The sequence below is a fragment of the Rhinolophus sinicus genome, linkage group LG13 (assembly GCF_036562045.2).
Source record: "Rhinolophus sinicus isolate RSC01 linkage group LG13, ASM3656204v1, whole genome shotgun sequence".
NCBI lineage: Eukaryota > Metazoa > Chordata > Mammalia > Chiroptera > Rhinolophidae > Rhinolophus > Rhinolophus sinicus.
In genome coordinates this window covers 57,204,115-57,221,148 of record NC_133762.1, presented here as the reverse complement: position 1 = coordinate 57,221,148, position 17,034 = coordinate 57,204,115, and the positions used below count along the sequence as shown (strand labels likewise).

Here is a 17,034-nt window from a genome sequence, read left to right as displayed (position 1 = left end):
CCCAGTACCAATCCCTCACTGCCCATGGATGTGGAGTCTTGGCTGCTTTCCACTGATGGTTGTCCAAGCTTGGAATAACTTCAGATATACAGGGTGTCCTCGGCATCTTTGCATATTTATAAAGAAGATGAGTTCATTTCCACTTGATATTCTGTAATAGGAGCGAGAGCGAGAGCGAGAGCGAGAGCGAGCGAGGAGAGGAGAGGAGAGGAGAGGAGAGGAGAGGAGAGGAGAGGAGAGGAGAGGAGAGGAGAGGAGAAAAGAGAATGTCTGATTTCCTTCCTGTGGAATATTCTGCTACTCACATTGCATTACTTTGAAATAACTGACCAAGTTTTAAAATTTCTTCTACATTGTTTAGTCAACTTCAATATACTCCATTTACTATACAATTTTACTTAATATCTCACATAAGTAAAATTTTGGTTTCTGTTTTAGAAAATATATATTTGATCAGTCGAAATAAATTTCCACAGGAGTGAAGGAGCACATTTGTGAACCAAATTTTATTTATCCTCATGAAAATGAATCTTAGAATTTCTGCTTTATGTTTATGGACAAGAAAAACTGAGCTGAACACAGATGACAAGGTATCATGCTTGCAGACAGGCTTCGATTCATCCTGTGTGGCCAACCAGCAGGTTTTTAAGAAACATTTTATTGATATAAAACACACACTAAACCTCAGAATGAGGGATCTTTCAATGTATGATGTAATTCAGAGTGCATATTTTAAAAACTTTCATATTGTCAGAGGAAGCAGTCATCAAATCATAAATTTGAGGGTTTGTCTCAAAGTTTTCAGGATGTTATAAATACTGCTTGTCTCTGTGTTTTTATATTGCACTGGCCCTGAGCTTTTGTCTTCCTATATTTTACAAAGTGGTAAAATATGTAGTCATTAGCGATCAAGGGCGACATGCAGCTTGTCCCGGAGGCAACTTACCTGTAGTGGCTTCTCCTTCATTGTTAATCTGAGTCTATTCTTCACAAAGGGCAGAGTAATCAATGTTCCTGACAGCTGTGCCTTTTACTAAACCCTCTCCCACACAAAACTTCAGGCATAGAATCTGAGAAAGATCTCTTTTGTCATATTATCCTTCCAAGTTTCTCCAGTGCTGCCTGTCCCACCACCATTCCAGCTACACCCTTCTGAAATGCAGCACCTTGTGCAGATTTCTAAAATCTCTTTGCTGGGCAAACCTTAGAAAATTTAGCGGGACATAGGGGGAAAAAAGTAGCAACAACATACCACAAAAGGGAATACACAATTGTAATGTTTAGCACAGCTCTCTAATCAATGTTTCAAAGACAGAGGAAAACAACTCAAAATATTAACCGGTGAGCGTCAGAGTTGTTCTTCAAAGAGCTGAGTGACACAAAACGGAAAACATTGTAATTACCTGCTATTAAATTTAATACCTCCAAACAGATGGTGTTCCATTTTGGCCCCAAAATGGGTTGCTCACCTGACTGGAAAATCATTTCTGAGCCCTCACCCCAAACCCAGTTGCCTAACTTCTGTTGCATCCAAATATGAATGGGTTTGCTTCCCTTACTTTGGAAATCTGGCCTTTAATCATCCTACTTTCTTCTAGTTGATACTTAAGGGTCAAAAATTAACCATTTTATTTATCTGAAGAATTACTGTTACACTGAGCCCCAAACTGTCAGGAAATGAAGTATCTGCTAAATTAATGAGGTGTTCTCACATCACCTTTGGTTAAAAGAATAGATACTTGGAGACACTTATCTAGGTTTCTCTGAAAAGACTCACACAGCTTACATTCTAACTTTACCTTCTGGTACATTCCTAAGGACCCCTAACAACCCTTCAACTCCAGTTAGCTGGTTTGAGGCTACACCCTTGAACTGCCAGAGGACAGAATCCAGCAGTTCAGGCTCAGCTCTAAAAATCCACAATACTAGTGATAGTGGTGGGGTTTTTTTCCTTAATGAAAAATAGAGACGTTTAAGAAATGATCTGAAGCTCTATTTTAAATCCTTGTTGAAAGCATGTGATGCAGAAATAAGTTCACCTTATTTTGACTTTGAAAATATTTTATTTGAATAGTAAATAGTTATACAGTTGAAACAGTTCTATTGAAGCTTTCTATAAATAGCTAACAATTAAGAAAATAATGTATGTAGAAAAGAGATTGCATTTAAAAGTAAGAGCTGTCGGTTGTACAAGGGCCTCGGGGGCCCTTCAAGCAGAATAAAATGGTAGGTTGTCTGTAATTCGCTCAGATAGGTATAAAAGTTAAAACTTTTAGCAGATCCCTTTAGAAAAAGGCTCTCTTCTAAAATGCACAGTGAAATGTCGAGAGTGGTGGGAGGAGGGAAGCACACCAAAAGAAAAAAAAGATCTGCAATCAAATAATATCTTAATCTTCATAATTAATATAAATAAATAAAGAATAAATAACAATTACTCATAAACCAACATATACATATAAAGGGAACTCATAGAACCCACCTCAACAAAGGCAATCAAACCAAAGTCTGTGAAATAGTGAGGCAGTTTCTACAGCATCTTCTGAAAATTCCCTTCCTTCCCCCGCCGCCCCCAAAACAACCCAAAACAGACAACAGTTCAAGGCATTTGTGGCTATACTAAAGAAAACTCTTTTTTTTTTTAAGCAATTTGATTTGTTCACATACAAAAATGTAAAGCCAGACTCCAGCAGTTCACAAGCCATAATAAAGCTAATCGTGTGGGAAGTTCAATTTACAGCCTGTGAAATATAAAGGCATTTATTCCTCAAGATTCAGCCAAAACAACCCGTACGCTACGTACACAGAGAGCAGAGATTGGTAGGCGAGAGCAAACCGCATTTTTAGACCACGAATACAGCGAATACTAGCAAGGAAAACAGCTCTCCACTCCAAGGGGAAGCTTCCAACCACAAGACAAACGCGTACATCTTTTCTCCCTTGTACAGAAATAGATTGGCTCCTGTTGCGCCAAGGGGGGAAGGGGACACAACGCAAAGGGGGAGGGGTGTACAAAGGGAGTCACAACGGGACGGTTGGGGTTACCATCACACCACACCAAGAGAAGCGGAGACAACACTTTCACCCGGGATGGGTATCCCCGGCGAGGACGCGGGCTCGGGGCGCGAAAGGAGCGCTCTCTTTGTGGGTCTCCAAGCGAAGGCACGGTTCGGGGGACCGGGATGGAGGGCGCGCTCTAGCAGGCCGGACGCACAGGCACCTGCAGGAGGATCACCTGTCTGTTCTCGGACGGGTGGCATTTGTTGATGTGCCGCGTGAGACCAGGTGAGCTGTAGAAGGTGGCCGGGCAGTACTTGCAGGGGAACACCTGGGCGGCGTGCAGAAGGCGCAGGTGGCGCTCCTGGGCGCCCTTGCTGGGGAAGGTCTCCCCGCACACCGGGCACAGGTGGCACTCGGCGGACGCACTCAAGCCCAGCACGCCGGCCGCCTCGCCGTCGCCGGCCACCTCCTGCGGCGCCTTCTCGTCGGGCACCGGGTACAAGGCCAGTAGGTCCTCCGCCGGGGGCGCGGGCGGCGTGCCTTTGGCCTGCAGCGCCTGGTGGTGCGCCAGCAGGTGCTTGCGCAGATAGGCCTGGCGGCGGAACTTCTTGGCGCAGTGGTGGCACTCGTAGAGCCCGTCCTCCGAGCCCGACTCCGACACGCCGCCAGGGCTCGGCGTGTCGCGGTCGCTGCCGCCGCACGTCGCCTCCCGCGCCTCAGCCCTGGCGGCGGTTTCGGGCTCCGACGCGCGGGCTGCGGCGGGCGTAGGGCGCGGTTTGTGCCAGCGGCGGTGCGAGGCCAGGTTGGCTGGGCAGCTGAAGACCTTGGCGCACTCGGGGCAGCGGTACTCCACGCGCACGATGCGCGAGCACTTGTGCTGCGCCAGCGCGAATGGGTCAGCGTATTCCTCCTTGCAGAGCTGGCAGATGAACTCGCCTAGCGGCCGCGCTGCGCCCCCTGCGCGGCCCCGCGGCGCCTCTACCGGGCCCTCCTTGATCTTGAGCCCTAGCACGGGAGACGTGGTAACTTCGTCCTCGAAGTGCAGCTTGCGGATGGCTTTGGGCTTCTTGGCGCCCGAGGCCTTGGCTACCTTGGCTGAAGGCTCGGAGGCGGAGGCGGGGGGCGCGGGCCGCTTGCCTGGGGGCCGCAGGGAAGCGGCGGGGGGCAAAGGGGGACCGGGGACCGGGCCGCGGGCCGCCTCGGCGCCGGCTGAAAAGGCCGTGCCCATCTTGAGCTCGGCAGGCGCGAAGAGCAGCGAGTCGCCGCCGCAGGTGCCGCCTCCACCCGCGGCGTTCACGCCGCCGCCGCCTCCGCCGCCGCCGCCGCCACCTCCGAGCAGCGCGGCGGGCGTGGGGAAGGACTCCGCCGAGACCGGCGAGCCGAGGTTGAAGCTGCGCTCGAAGTACTTGTGCTTCTCGTGCTCGCGGCTCACGGGCCTCGTGGGGCTGTAGAGCGGTGCTGGGTGTGCTGCCTCGGGGTTGCCGAAGTGCGTGGCCCGCGGGCCCGGATGGGGTGGCGGCGGGCCCGGCGCACAGGCGAGCGCGGCGGCGAGCGCCGCATGGGCGCGCTCGGCGGGCGGCTGCGGCAGCGTACCCGACCCGGTGCTCGGCGCCAGGGGCTCGGCGCCGGCGGTCCCACAGCCCGGCGAGAGCAGCAGCGCGCGGTCACCGTCCTCGCCTCCGCGGACCCGGTAGGACACGGGCGTGGACTTCTTGCTGCGCTTCACTAGGAAGCCGCGGGGCATGTTGGCGCAGCGCGTGGGCAAGGCACTGGCTAGGTCCCACCCCTGCGCTGGACCGCGGCGGCCTCAGTGTTCCCGGCCCATGGTCCGGCGCAGCGGCTGCGGGACTCGTGTGGCGCCGGCTGCGGCTCGGCTCGGCGCCCTGCACGCGCGTCCCTGTCCCCGGGCCCGGGAGCCGCTCCCTTTTAACGGGGGGAGGGGGCCATTGTTCTCGCCTCCCGCTTTCCCCGGAACCAATCAGCGCGCCCGGCTCCTTCGCCGGGTAGGGTGGGAGGGCGGCGGGCAGGCAAAAAGGGGGCCGGGACTTGGGGGTCGCCCGGTAGGTGCGGCAGATGTACCTGGCGCTGGGCCCCTGAGCGCGCCCCGCTGCCGCCCCGCCCGGCGCCGCGGCCCCGCCCGGCCCAGGCACACGCCCGGCCCCGCCTCCCTTCACGGTCTGCTGCTCCTCTATGGGGAGGCGCACGTGCCTGGGCTTTGTGTCTCTCCTCCGGGGGGCGCGGAGCCGCCAAATGGGCCCGTCCATCAGCACGACAATGCACGCCCCCCTCCCGCGCGGGGATTACCCGCGGGTCGCTAGCAAAATAGCAACAAAGGAGAAGAATGGTCCCAAATATGTCAGGAGGGTTCAATCCTCGAGCCGGAGCGGAGGGGAAGTAGGGAGCGCTGATTGGGTAGGGGCGATGGTGGGCCACAGCAGGCGCGGGGGAGATCAGAGTGCGGCTGCTGGGGTGGGAGAAGGGTTGGGGGAAGCGCAGACCTCCTCGTGGTGTTTGGGAAATAATCAAGAATCGAAAATAGCTGCAAAGCCGGGGCCGCCGAGAGCCCCAGTTGGTGTTCGGACGGGTGGTCTGCGGGACTCAGGATCCAAGCGAAAACGGGGCCCTGGGGTTCCAAGGTTGGGAAGAGGATCTGGCCTTCTGGCTGCAGCCGAGGGAAATGTTTGTGTCCGCAGCCTGGACGTGCCCTGGGGCCTCGGGATGTTTTCTCTGGAGTTTGAGAAGCACTTGGCACCGCACTTCTTCAATCGCCAGCAGACGCGGCGCTAAAGGGGGGTGGTGGGGGGGGAGAACTGGGCTGGGTTCCAAGAGGAACTTGAATTTCTGAACTTTCTTTCTTCTTCTTTTTTTTTTTAAGTTCCCGGAGGCTGAGGGATTGGCATCCCCGGAGGGGTGCCGCTTGGAGCCTCAGCGTCGCCTAGGATTGGGTTGATTCGGGTGGAATTGAGCCTGAAACGCTAGGTCAGCCGCGTGCGCCCCAATGAAGTTGGTTTCCGCTCTCCTTGTTCAGCCTCATGCATTTTCATCCGTAGCCGGCATTTTGTCTGCGGGTTGACATCAGATGCTAAATCAAGGGCTCCAATCAAGGCGCTTCGGAATAAAGGGGCCGCCTGTCTGGGCGCGGGCCCCCCGGAGCCGTGCCCCCTTCACCTCTGTGAAGGAAATTAACCTCCCGCTATAGAGCGCTGGTCGCGGCCAATCTGGACGCAAAAGCGACGCGTGCTGCCGGCTGGGGGGCGGGGGAGAGGGGGGGCAATCTGTCCACTGAGGCAGGCTGCGGCCTGGGAGAGAACAAGCTGCCTCCCCGCGAGCCACCAGGAAAAGACAACAGCGAAGATTCAACACCCCCCCCCACCCCCCCACCACCAGCCGCCAGGTTTGGACCCAGACCGGCCCTTTGCCTCCATCCTCTTCTTAGCCCAGCCCCGAGGAAGCATAAAAGGCAGCATCTCCGCAGACCGGGGCAGAACTCTAAGAGTGCATAGTGGCCCCGATCGCCCATCACCGGGGAACAAATAGCAAAACCACATAAAATGTGATATGTTGTGAGGGAAAAATGTCACTTTATTGAAAGAGAAGAAAACGGGCATTTTTCTGCAAAGCTCTGTGCAGCCAGATAGATTTTGCTGAGTTTTGCTTATGCTTAATGCCACTGAAGGTATTTAATTGTTTTCGGATTTTCCCTCTGAAAATACCCTGGCGTGGAAATTAAACAGAATTAAGTTGTAATGGGACAGTTACTAGAGTTAATCAAGTTGGTTAATCAAGGGGCAAGCTATTTGATGATTTTGTTTGTAATGTTTTTTAAATTTATAGACTGAAAAGAGAACAATACATACAATGGAATATATTTTGAAAGCTCTCATCCTTGTTTTAAAAATGCTAAGTGAAATGAATGCTAGTTCTGAAAAAAGTTAGAAATCCTAAAATAAGTTTATCTAAAATTTATAAATATGTTTCAGTCTAAAAGTAACATGTTATTTCTTTGCTCTTTTGAGCACTATTTAATACTGCTGTTGAAATTAGAAGTGGGAAAGGGATTCCGGGACAGCTTTGGACAATTTTATTTTCTAATCACGAATCCCGTCTGGATTGTGGAATATAATAGGGCAGGGGCTCGGCCGCATCCCCAACTGACTGCGGGGCATTTGGTCTTGCATGTGTAACACTCCTTTCATTCAACAGATAACAGGGAGTTAGTCACCTTGTGAATTCTTTAAAAATAACAACACCCATAATTGTAAAGAGGGAGCGAGGGGGTGGGGTGGGGGAATGGCAAAACAAAACAAAACCCCTGCCTGAATGCAGCGAATTCAAAAAGGGCTCTGAATTAAGGCAAGAGAATCTATTGAACACTATTGAGTGACTGAGATTCAATGAATCCTTTTCTTTTTTATTTGTGGTTTCTAGTCTCACCAGCGAAAATGAAATCTGCTTTCAGATGGATACGATCAAACTAAATGGAAACTTGAAAGGTACAAGTACTACAAACTAATTTCATAACCAGGGCTGGGGAAGAATTGGGCTGTACACGCGCACGCACACACCAGCAACCTCTAAGGACGTGCACTCTTGCACCGGGTCGTGGGTTTCCGTTGTTTTCTGCTTGATTTTATTTCTCGGAATCTGCGCACCTGCGAGGATGGCGACAGGGAGTCGAGATATTTGTCTTCCCCTAGGAAGAGTAAAGCTCCGCCACGCTGCGCCCCAGCGGCTGCCCTTTGCACGCTGCGATTCCGAATAGGGGCCGCGTGGAGTTGGACTGGGGAAACACTGAACGCTGATTTGACCCCCTCCAGTGGAGCTTCACGGGAGCCCGAGAGCATGAGAATCCAAGGAAGGGCCCCGAAGTGTCCATCCCAGGTCCCAGGCGACTCCTCCCTTTCCTGTGGGGTCCTGGCCAGCGCTTTGGAAAAACACGGCGGCCTCTGTCGCTTGTTGTCCTTGCAGACCGGGCTGTGGACTCTTGTGACCGTTGCAGAGCTGGAGGCCCCAGGCGCTCCAAGTTCTCCTTCCCGGGTATCCGAGGTTGCCATCGGGCAGCGCACTGGGGTTCACTGTGACCTCCCCGCCCCCAGCTCGAGTTCTAGCTCCAGGGAGTTTCTAGAAAGCGCGAAGCTTGGCAATATGCGCTAAAACAGAGAATTTCCGCCTAGGAATTGCCCCATGGGGTGTCCACAAGTCCAGGCAGCCCCTGAGATCCTGAAAGGCAAAGACAAGAGGGTCCTCAGTCTCACCCCGCGGCGCAGGGCGCGTTTGGAGGTGCCAGGGAGGGGCGAGAGGGAGTTGTCAGCATCCCCCCTCCCCCACCCATCTTCCCTCTGCTTCGGGCCCCTCTCCTGGATTCACAGAATCCCCACCGCAGGCCCTTCTTGCCCACGAGCCACGACCCGGCCAGAACCATGCGTTTGTGCAGCAGTGCCAGCCACTAGGTCCCAGAGGGGCCCGCGCCCCAGTGCACGCTGCACGCCGACCCGAGCTCAGGAGAGGCTTTGTGTTTGCAGGAATGAGGGGTTGTTTTGTCAGTCCCAGGGGCACGCGAGAGACACGCGCAGCCTGCTGCCCGCCGCCCCGCGCGGCCGCTCCGGCCTCCGGGCCCCTTCCGGGCCTCCGCCCGCGGGCCCTTGCCTTTGTTCGGCATATTAGCATAAAGCTGCCACGGATCTCCCGTTTAAATAATTCCACACAAAAGGAGAGTGCATGAAAGAAAGCGAACAAGGGAGAGTCCCCGAGGCCGGCGCAGTCCACCCGGCGCAGTAGCGGCCGCGCTCAAGTATGTCCCTCCCCTCGAGTTTCAAGTGCCCCTGGCAATCTGCTGCGCGCCCATTATTCGGCCGGGGGCCAACCGGGTGGCTGCAGCCTCTTTTATCCTTCCAAGTGGACCGTCGGGGCCACTGCACGCTCCTTGAAGTGTCCTCAGGGCTGTTTGTTTTTGCCTCGGGTGGGACCGTCCGGGCCGGGGAGGTGGGGTCAGGAAGGTCCTTGGGTCTGGCGATGTGGAGGGTTGTGTCGGCAAAAGCTGGCAAAGGTGAAGCCAGAAAATGCGGGGAAGTCATAAACAGAGAAGTGTGCCCTGAAGAGCTGGGGCGGCAATGAACGGACCAGGATGACTTTGAACGTGGGGCGCACAAGGGCGTGCTTCCACCTGTGAGGTGACGCCTCTATTCTCTGCCCGCCTCTATCAAGGAAAAGGCGCCGACAGAACCCAGCAGAAATTGACCAGAAAAGGCCACTGCGACTCCGGTTCTCACCTCTCCTTGCGCACCCTGGGGTGCGTGCACACAGAGGTAGCCAGGCCCCTGGGGGCCAGAAGGGGCACTTTTTGCCTTGGCCTAGTTCCCCCCTTTCTTGTTCCTGCTTTGGGTTTGGGGTGTTTTTCTTCCTCGGCGCCTTCTCTCCTCTTGTCCTCTCCCCCTCGTTTTCTCCCATGTTTCCTCTCCTCTCCTCTCCTCTCCTCTCCTCTCCTCTCCTCTCCTCTCCTCTCCTCCCCTCCCCTCCCCTCCCCTCCCCTCCCCATCCCCTCCCGCTCTTCCCCTCCTCCCCTCCTCTCCCGTGTTGTCCCCACTCCTCTGCCACGCTTTCTCCTTTACTCCATCCTTTTCTTTCCCCTTCTTTATCCTCCTCCCCTGTCTGCCCCTGCCCCACCAGTCACCCCTCCATCTCTCTTCCCAACTTTTTCACTCCTCCCTCCCAGTCTCTCTCCCACACAGTGACTCTTTCCCTCAGACTCTCCCTCTCCCTTTCTCCCAGTCTCTCTCCCACACGCCTTTTCTCTCCTTCTCCACCCCTCTCTCCCCTTACCTCTCTCCCAGTATCCCTCTTCTCTCCTACTCTCTTGCCTTCTCTCCCTGCTCCCTCACTCTCCCCCCACTCTGCTCTCCCCCAGACTCTCCCCCTTCCTCCCCGCAGACCAACGTGTGTTATTTTATTTGTCTAGAGAGAGCCTATTTGTTCAGTGATGTGTGGCCTCCTGGCCGCTTGCTTTAATGGGGGATGCGGAGGCTTGGTTTCTGTGAGTATTAGCATACAGCTGCCAGCTCCTGCCCCATTCCCGGCTCACTTTATCCCAGCCTTATCATCACCTCTTCTCTCAACCAGAAAACAATCAACAGCTCCTCACACACGGCGACTTTTGAGCTCTTCTCCCCGCTGCTTGGCGAACAGTGTCTCCCCCGGTTGCGCTTGTATCTCTCTCTCTCTCTCTCTCTCTCTCTCTCTCTCTCTCTCTCTCTCCTCCCCCCTCCCGGAAGGGTAAATATTGATTGGCTGGCTTTACATTTTATTCTCCATGCAGTGTTTCCTTTCCTCTCTCACCTCATCTTTTATTTTTCTTTTGCCTTCCTGTGATATTTGGGTGTAATATAAGGAAACATTTTTTGGAAAGGAGGTGGCTACACTCTATTACAAACTGACATATGCCAGGAGAGATCATTAGAGGCATCTGGGAGGCATGGTTGTTGCATGGGATTTGGGGAATACAACTTGGGAAAATTAACTTTGGTATTTTCTTGTCAGTATTCTTTGTTCAAAACTATAGAATTCCAAGATCAGGCTTAGAGTCCAAGATGTCCCTGGCTTAACAGCAAATACTGAAATACATAGGGACTTCACATATTTATCAGTCTCCACAGAATCTATGCCTGTGCATGCTGAGAAGTTCAAGTATTCGTCTCTTTGAGGCCCTTTGCCAGTCATCGTCATCAGTAAGCGGTAAATATCTTCATTCTCCTGAAGCCCTTAAACAGCCAATTTTAAGCTTTGATCAACCACTCTTGGATATTTCTCTTATTCTTAGAAAAGTTGTTCCTCAGTGATAAAATGCTGAAGTCTACAACACATATGCTAAAATCCTTGCATAGATTCACAAAATCAATCACTTTCTATGAGGCAATGCTTAAATAACCACATCCAATACACTATGTAGACTAAAATATATTCTAGACATTTTCAAATCTGCCATGATACTTATGGAGGTTTAAGACTGCTTAAAAAGCAGCAAAGAAAAACATCAAATGTATGCATGATTCAATATTAAGATTGGCATTGTCACTTTAGTGTGGCTAGGAGTTTTTTCATGGTAATACTTGGTCATAGAAATTGTAACTGTTGATCATCTAACTGAGGTTGTTCTGTTCATCTCCACCCAAGGGTTCCCAGGGCCTGTCACAGACATTAGCTCCATTTGCTGATGAATTTGACCCAGGGCCTCTCACGGGAAAGGGGTGGTGAGAGGATAGTTTTTTTTTAAATTAATTGATTAATTAATTAATTTTTTATTAGTTTCAGGTGAACAAAACAAAGTAATACTTCGACGTTTATCATTTATATCCCTCACACTGTGTCAACCCCCCGCCCCACATCCACAATGAGAGGATAGTTTCTTGAGCTGATTTATTTACAGGCTCCTGAAATATTGTTCCATGTGTGTTGGGTCTGTAGTTTGAAGAGTGAACCAGTAATGATTGTTCTCCAAGTTACACAGTTTGTAGCATGTGGCTGAAGCTGGGCCCTCTCCCTAAATAACCTATGCATTTGTGTTAAACATACATTTGAAGGAATTAGTGGCGTCTGTTGCTTGCTTTTGCCTGCTTTAGAAAAATCAGTCTAGTGTTCTGGAACAATTTTATTTTGAGAAGTATGACTTTGATACTCGGTGTACAATTCTGTAATGCCAACTATGACTTCTTCTCCTAATAGCTGTGTAATTCTTGTAATTATGCCAACTTTTGCTAAATATTAATATGAATACAAAAAATGAACAAAAACTGGAATTGTGTCTATGAAAATCAATTTTAAGCCCTGCTGGTAAAATTCAGTCACAAATAGTGTCACACTATCAACTAAAAGAAATCCAAATAAATGAAAACAATCTTATTTGTTGTTCCTGAATCTGTATGTTTTTTAGTACACACTTAATTTGCTTTATTTATAATAAGAAAGAGGTTTTCTGACCCACATTACGTACGACATGTTCTAGGCCACTAGTGCAAAACAACAGTGCTAAGAGTCAAAGGAAATCAACTAGATTAATCTCCCACTAGCGTCTTCTACTGTAAAACCTGTGCATGAGTCTGTGTGTTATATTCCAGTTTTTCACTGCATTTATGCTCATAATTTCCAACATGAAGTAGAAATACAAGGATCGTGGTCAAAGCTTCCTTGTTTCAAAAACTGGCTTAAACTTCCTTACACAATCAGTCCCTCTGATGTTGGATCACAGAGCTAATTTCTCATCCTCCGTTTTGCTAATTTTCCATTGTGGGCACACATTTTTCTTTTTTATCACCCAGGAGTATTACTGGGTGATAAAACATGTGAAGAACTAACAAAATTGGCGACAGAACATTTCAGGAAATCAAACTGAGTCACACCCAAGGTAAAAACAAGTTTTATACAGTACGATGTCATTTTTATGGCTAAAATGGATTATTCTGCATAGAACATGTCTGCTATTAGTAAAGCATTTCTCTGGCCCAGAAAAGGGACGCACGGCTGTGCGCCACCTACTGGGATGATAGAAAACTACAGGCGTAAGTGGACGCAGAAAAGAAACGACAGAACCAGGAGATGGTGGTGCTTGGCTGGTTGTCAAGCCAGGCTTCAGAGAAGTTTCCTATTTGTACAGAACGCTTCCAGGAACTACATGTGTGAAAACAATACAGTGGAGACAACTAAATGATGTCTGGCCACGCGTACATGGGCAGGTGGTTGTGATTATAGTGCAGGTAGTCAAGGATGCTTTTCTCCACCAGCGTCTTGTAGATAGTTTCCTGGAAAACTCTTCTGAGGTATTTCCTCGGCTTCTCGTTCAGGTTAATTTCGTCATCTTCTATCTGACGGGCTAACTGTTCCATGGAAGGAAGTTCTTCTTCCTGGAAAATACAGTAAGAGGCCAGATACAGAAATTATTTGTACTGAGCTCCGCAAAAAGAGGGCAGTTTCACAAAAATGAAAAGGGTAATGCTCAGTTCTCCAAGGATGGTCACTTTTTCTTAGATTAAAAAAAATGATTTTAAATTGTGGCAAGTTATACATAACATGAAATTTACCACCTTACCAATTTTTAAATGTACATTTCAGTGGCATTAAGGACATTCACGTTGTTGTGCCACCATCATCACCATCCATGTCCAGAATTTTTCATCTTCCTAAACTGAAACTCTGCACCCATTAAACACTAACTCCCCATTCCCCTTCCCCCCAGCTCCTGACGACAACTATTCTACTTTCCATCTCTGAATTTGACTAATGTAGACACCTCGCATAAGTGGAATTGTATAGTATTTATATTTTTGTGATTGGCCTACTTCACTTAGCATTACATTCTCAAGGTTCACTAAGAATAGTAATTTTAATGTCTTAATTTTCAGATAAAAATTATTTGTAGATCATGCTTGTTTTAAAAATAAGAAAGGAAGTGATTAAACATTTTTATATGAAAACTCCTAGATGGTTTACTTTACTTGGTTAGAATCCCCAAGGAAAAGGATTTAAAAACCTTAGAATAAATTCTTAGCAAAGTTAAATTTCATTGATATCTCTAAAGATAGGGCTCAGAGAGAATGCAGTTGTGTGAAGTTGAGAATAATGTGCTGTGCATCTCTCTAATATAGTAGGGATTTTTCCAACATTTTATTCTAAAAATATTCAAACATAGAGCAAGTTGACAGAATTGTACAGTTAGCACCGGGACGCACACCACCTGGATTCTACGGCTAATGTTGTACAATATTTGCTTCATCACTTATCTGCCCATCTATCTGTAACAGGGTTGTTATAAAAAGCTCTTCACCATGGTTTGAGCCGTGTGCTTTTTGAACACCGTGATAATTGAAAACTACCCTAAAGGAAGAGTCATGTGGACTTTGATGCTATATTTATTTGAACTTCCAATAATTTTTATTTTGAACAGAAAACAAATGTGGGTAATTTGCAGAGTTCTACTGAATCATTAATTTATTAATAGTAAGAACTTATAAATAGAAAAATAGATTCAAACTATATGGAGACATAAAGAAATTATCACCTGTTATTTAAGCAAGACATTCCTAGGTGACAGAGATTGTACACACACCACTTGGAAGAATAGTCTGTGGGGCCAGGACTTCAAATCAGCCCAAACAAAGGCAGTAAGAGAGTAAAAAGGCAACTGATGCCCAGAACTAAATATTAGAGGTGCTGAAATATTTGAGTGCCACCAGCATGTCCTCAAGCATATACTCTGCAATGTATATGAGGTTGGCTCTTTCTGCCTTAATTTTTCAGGAGAATTGTATCAAATAAAAGCAATGAACCTATAAAAATTATTGAAGATTTTGGAGCTCGTGTTATACGAGGTCGTACAATTAAATTCGTGAACTCATCCTAGAAAAAGTGCTACATACCTTGTTGCCGAATATCACTACAGTCACATTTGAAGTACTCCCCTTGGGAAGCTATGCACCGACGCCAGCGCCTAGCTCACTCTTCAAAGCAATTTTGGAACTCTTTTTCTGAATGGCCATCAGAGCTGTTGTCATATTACCCTTGATGCCCTGAATGCCATCCAAATGTCTTCCTTTCAGTATTTCCTTTATCTTCAGGTAAAGAAAGAAGTCACTGGAAGCCAGATCAGGTGAGTAGGGAGGGTGTTCCAATACAGTTATTTGTTTACTGGCTAAAAACTCCCTCACAGACAGTGCCGTGTGAGCTGGTGCATTGTCGTGATGCAAGAGCCATGAATTGTTGGTGAGAGTTCAGGTCATTTTCGTTTAACTTTTTCACGCAGCCTTTTCAACACTTCCAAATAGTAAACTTGGTTAATTGTCCAGTTAGTACAAATTCATAATGAATAATGCCTCTGATATAAAAAAATGTTAGCAGCATCATTGCAACAAGTTTGCGAAAAGTGTCAGACCTCATATACTTGCACATATCCCCTTCTTAACTCCTCTCACAGCTCTCGGAGATGGTAACAGCTAGTCTCTGTTCCACAGGTATCTGAGCTAGAGGCAAGACACCACTTCACACACCACCTCTTCCTGTGGCCTTTCCCACTTGACAAATGCAAATGTGAAAACAGAACAATCCCCAGCAGAGGCTTTTCTTCCAGAGGTTTCACTTTCTGGAAACCTCGAAAACGGACAAAAATAGTTGGGGAGTTCTTACTGTGTCTTCCGCTAATGTCCATGACCACTTCTGATCTACTGAAAGACCCTGCTGTCCACATTGAGTTCATTCATAGCAAACTAATCCACAGCAAATGTCTGTCCATTGATAAAGGTTCAGGGTTCTCAGTGAGTAATATAAAAAGCGAATTACTGGGTTTGACAGTTTACTTGGAAAGGTGAAGGGAAAGCTTCCCTTTTAAGCCTGACACCTAAAACCCTTTGGCCCTGTGCAAAATGTTAGCTGTGGAGCTCAGATCTGGGGTTTAGGGGCGCAGAGGGTTTTTTTGTTTATAATTTTTTTGGGGGGGAGAATATTGGGGAACAGTGTGTTTCTCCAGGGCCCATCAGCTCCAAGTCGTTGTCCTTTAGTCTAGTTGCTTGGAGCGCAGCTCAGCTCCAAGTCCAGTTGCCATTTTCAATCTTTAGTTGCAGGGGACGCAGCCCACCATCCCTGGTGGGGTGAACTGGCAACCCTGCTGTTCAGAGCTCGCACTCTAACCAACTGAGCCATCTGGCCACCCCAGAGGGACACAGAGTTTTGATGGGATAGCTAGAAAACTACTGCATCTTTAGTATGGGGCAGCTGTGAGCTGCAGATTACATTTTTAGAAGCAATGGTGTATGTGAGGATTTGAGCAGTTTAGTAAGCACCAGGGTTACAACGGGGATGACTTCAACCGGAGCTGACTTCCTTGTAGCCTCAGGATGAACTGCAGGGAACTGTCTGACCTGTAGCCACAGTCCCCTCTGCTTCCCTCATGTATATTTACCTACCAGGTTCCTACCTATGTGGATCCTAAAGATAATTGAGTTTGGTTTAAATTTCAAACCTATTTTCCTCAATCTGAATCTACTTCAGATTAGTAAAGTTATTTAAATTTCCCAGCTTGGACTCCGGGAATAAAATTGAAAAGCAGGGAGCGTGGAGGGGTGGACAATTAAAGAAGCTACCAAGCCACGCAGTTTGGCCTGGTGTGGCTCAGTGCCTATGTTCTTGTCTTTGGAGTGAGAGACCCTGAATCTGAAGCTTACTGGCCACTGCCTAGCTATGTAACCCCTGGCAGGGCATTTACAGTCTCTCAACTTCAGCGTCCTCATTGGTAAAGTGGAGACGATAACAGTGCTTCTGCCCACCCCAGAGGGTTTCCGTTAGGACTCAGCGAGGTGGTGCGTGCTGTGGCTGAAACGGGAGGGACTCAGTTTGTGATCTGCGTCTGTGCTGCCCAGTATGGCAGCCCACACCACAGGCACCTTCAGGGGGTGTGGATGCTCTCCAGTGAAATGCCAGCAGAGACATAGGAGTTGCTCATTTAGACAGTAAACGAAGCTCAGCTGTGCTCCAGCTCTTGTCTGAGTGAAGCAAGGGAGAGTCTAGGATGGATCTTTGACCACTTTCTGAGAATAGATGTTAACTTTCCCCAACTCTGCTAAGGACTCAGTTGAAAGAAATAATTTAAAGTTTCACAAATATTTTACTATTTACACTGCAAAGTCAAATTTCTAGCTGAGGATAGAGCCTTTGGAATATGTAGCCTAACGTCCAGTTAATTCTGTATTGCTTTGAGAAAGAAGTTTTAGTCATAAAAGGAGTGTGTTTGGACATCTGATGACTTTTTTTTTTACATATTCAAAACACCACATGCACACAAATGTTTAGTGAATGACTGGCAAATACAGACAGAAACTAAAGGAATGCAATCTTCATTCTTGAGGGCAAGTAGATAAAACTCACATCCAGTTTTCAGCCAACAGTGTTAACTGATAATGAAAATGCAGTTATTTGTAGAAAAGAAAAAGAAATTTGTCCCTCATAAAAGGATTTAAACAATCCACTTTCCCTGAATATCACTGTCCATGTTACATGCTCTGT

At 48.5% G+C, this 17,034-nt stretch overlaps 2 protein-coding genes across 6 annotated transcripts in view; both read right to left on the bottom strand.

The window, feature by feature from the left end:
- Positions 1-506: 506 nt before the first annotated feature.
- On the bottom strand, positions 507-5,206 carry INSM1 (INSM transcriptional repressor 1). Its single transcript, XM_019712552.2, has one exon. The coding sequence runs from the start codon at positions 4,739-4,741 to the stop codon at positions 3,194-3,196; it is 1,548 nt and encodes a 515-aa protein (XP_019568111.2). The 5' UTR covers positions 4,742-5,206; the 3' UTR covers positions 507-3,193.
- A 7,378-nt stretch (positions 5,207-12,584) lies between these two features.
- Positions 12,585-17,034, bottom strand: part of CFAP61 (cilia and flagella associated protein 61) — a 332,611-nt gene continuing 328,161 nt past the window's right edge. For all 5 annotated transcript variants that reach the window (XM_019712531.2, XM_074317334.1, XM_074317335.1 and 2 more), the window contains one exon: positions 12,585-12,887. In XM_019712531.2, coding sequence (XP_019568090.2) covers positions 12,687-12,887 — 201 coding nt within the window. In that variant the 3' untranslated portion in view covers positions 12,585-12,686. The remainder of the gene's footprint in view (positions 12,888-17,034) is intronic.

Coding starts and splice junctions, on each gene's coding strand:
- INSM1 (XM_019712552.2), bottom strand. CDS start 4,741: ATGCCCCGCGGCTTCCTAGTGAAGCGCAGCAAGAAGTCCACGCCCGTG.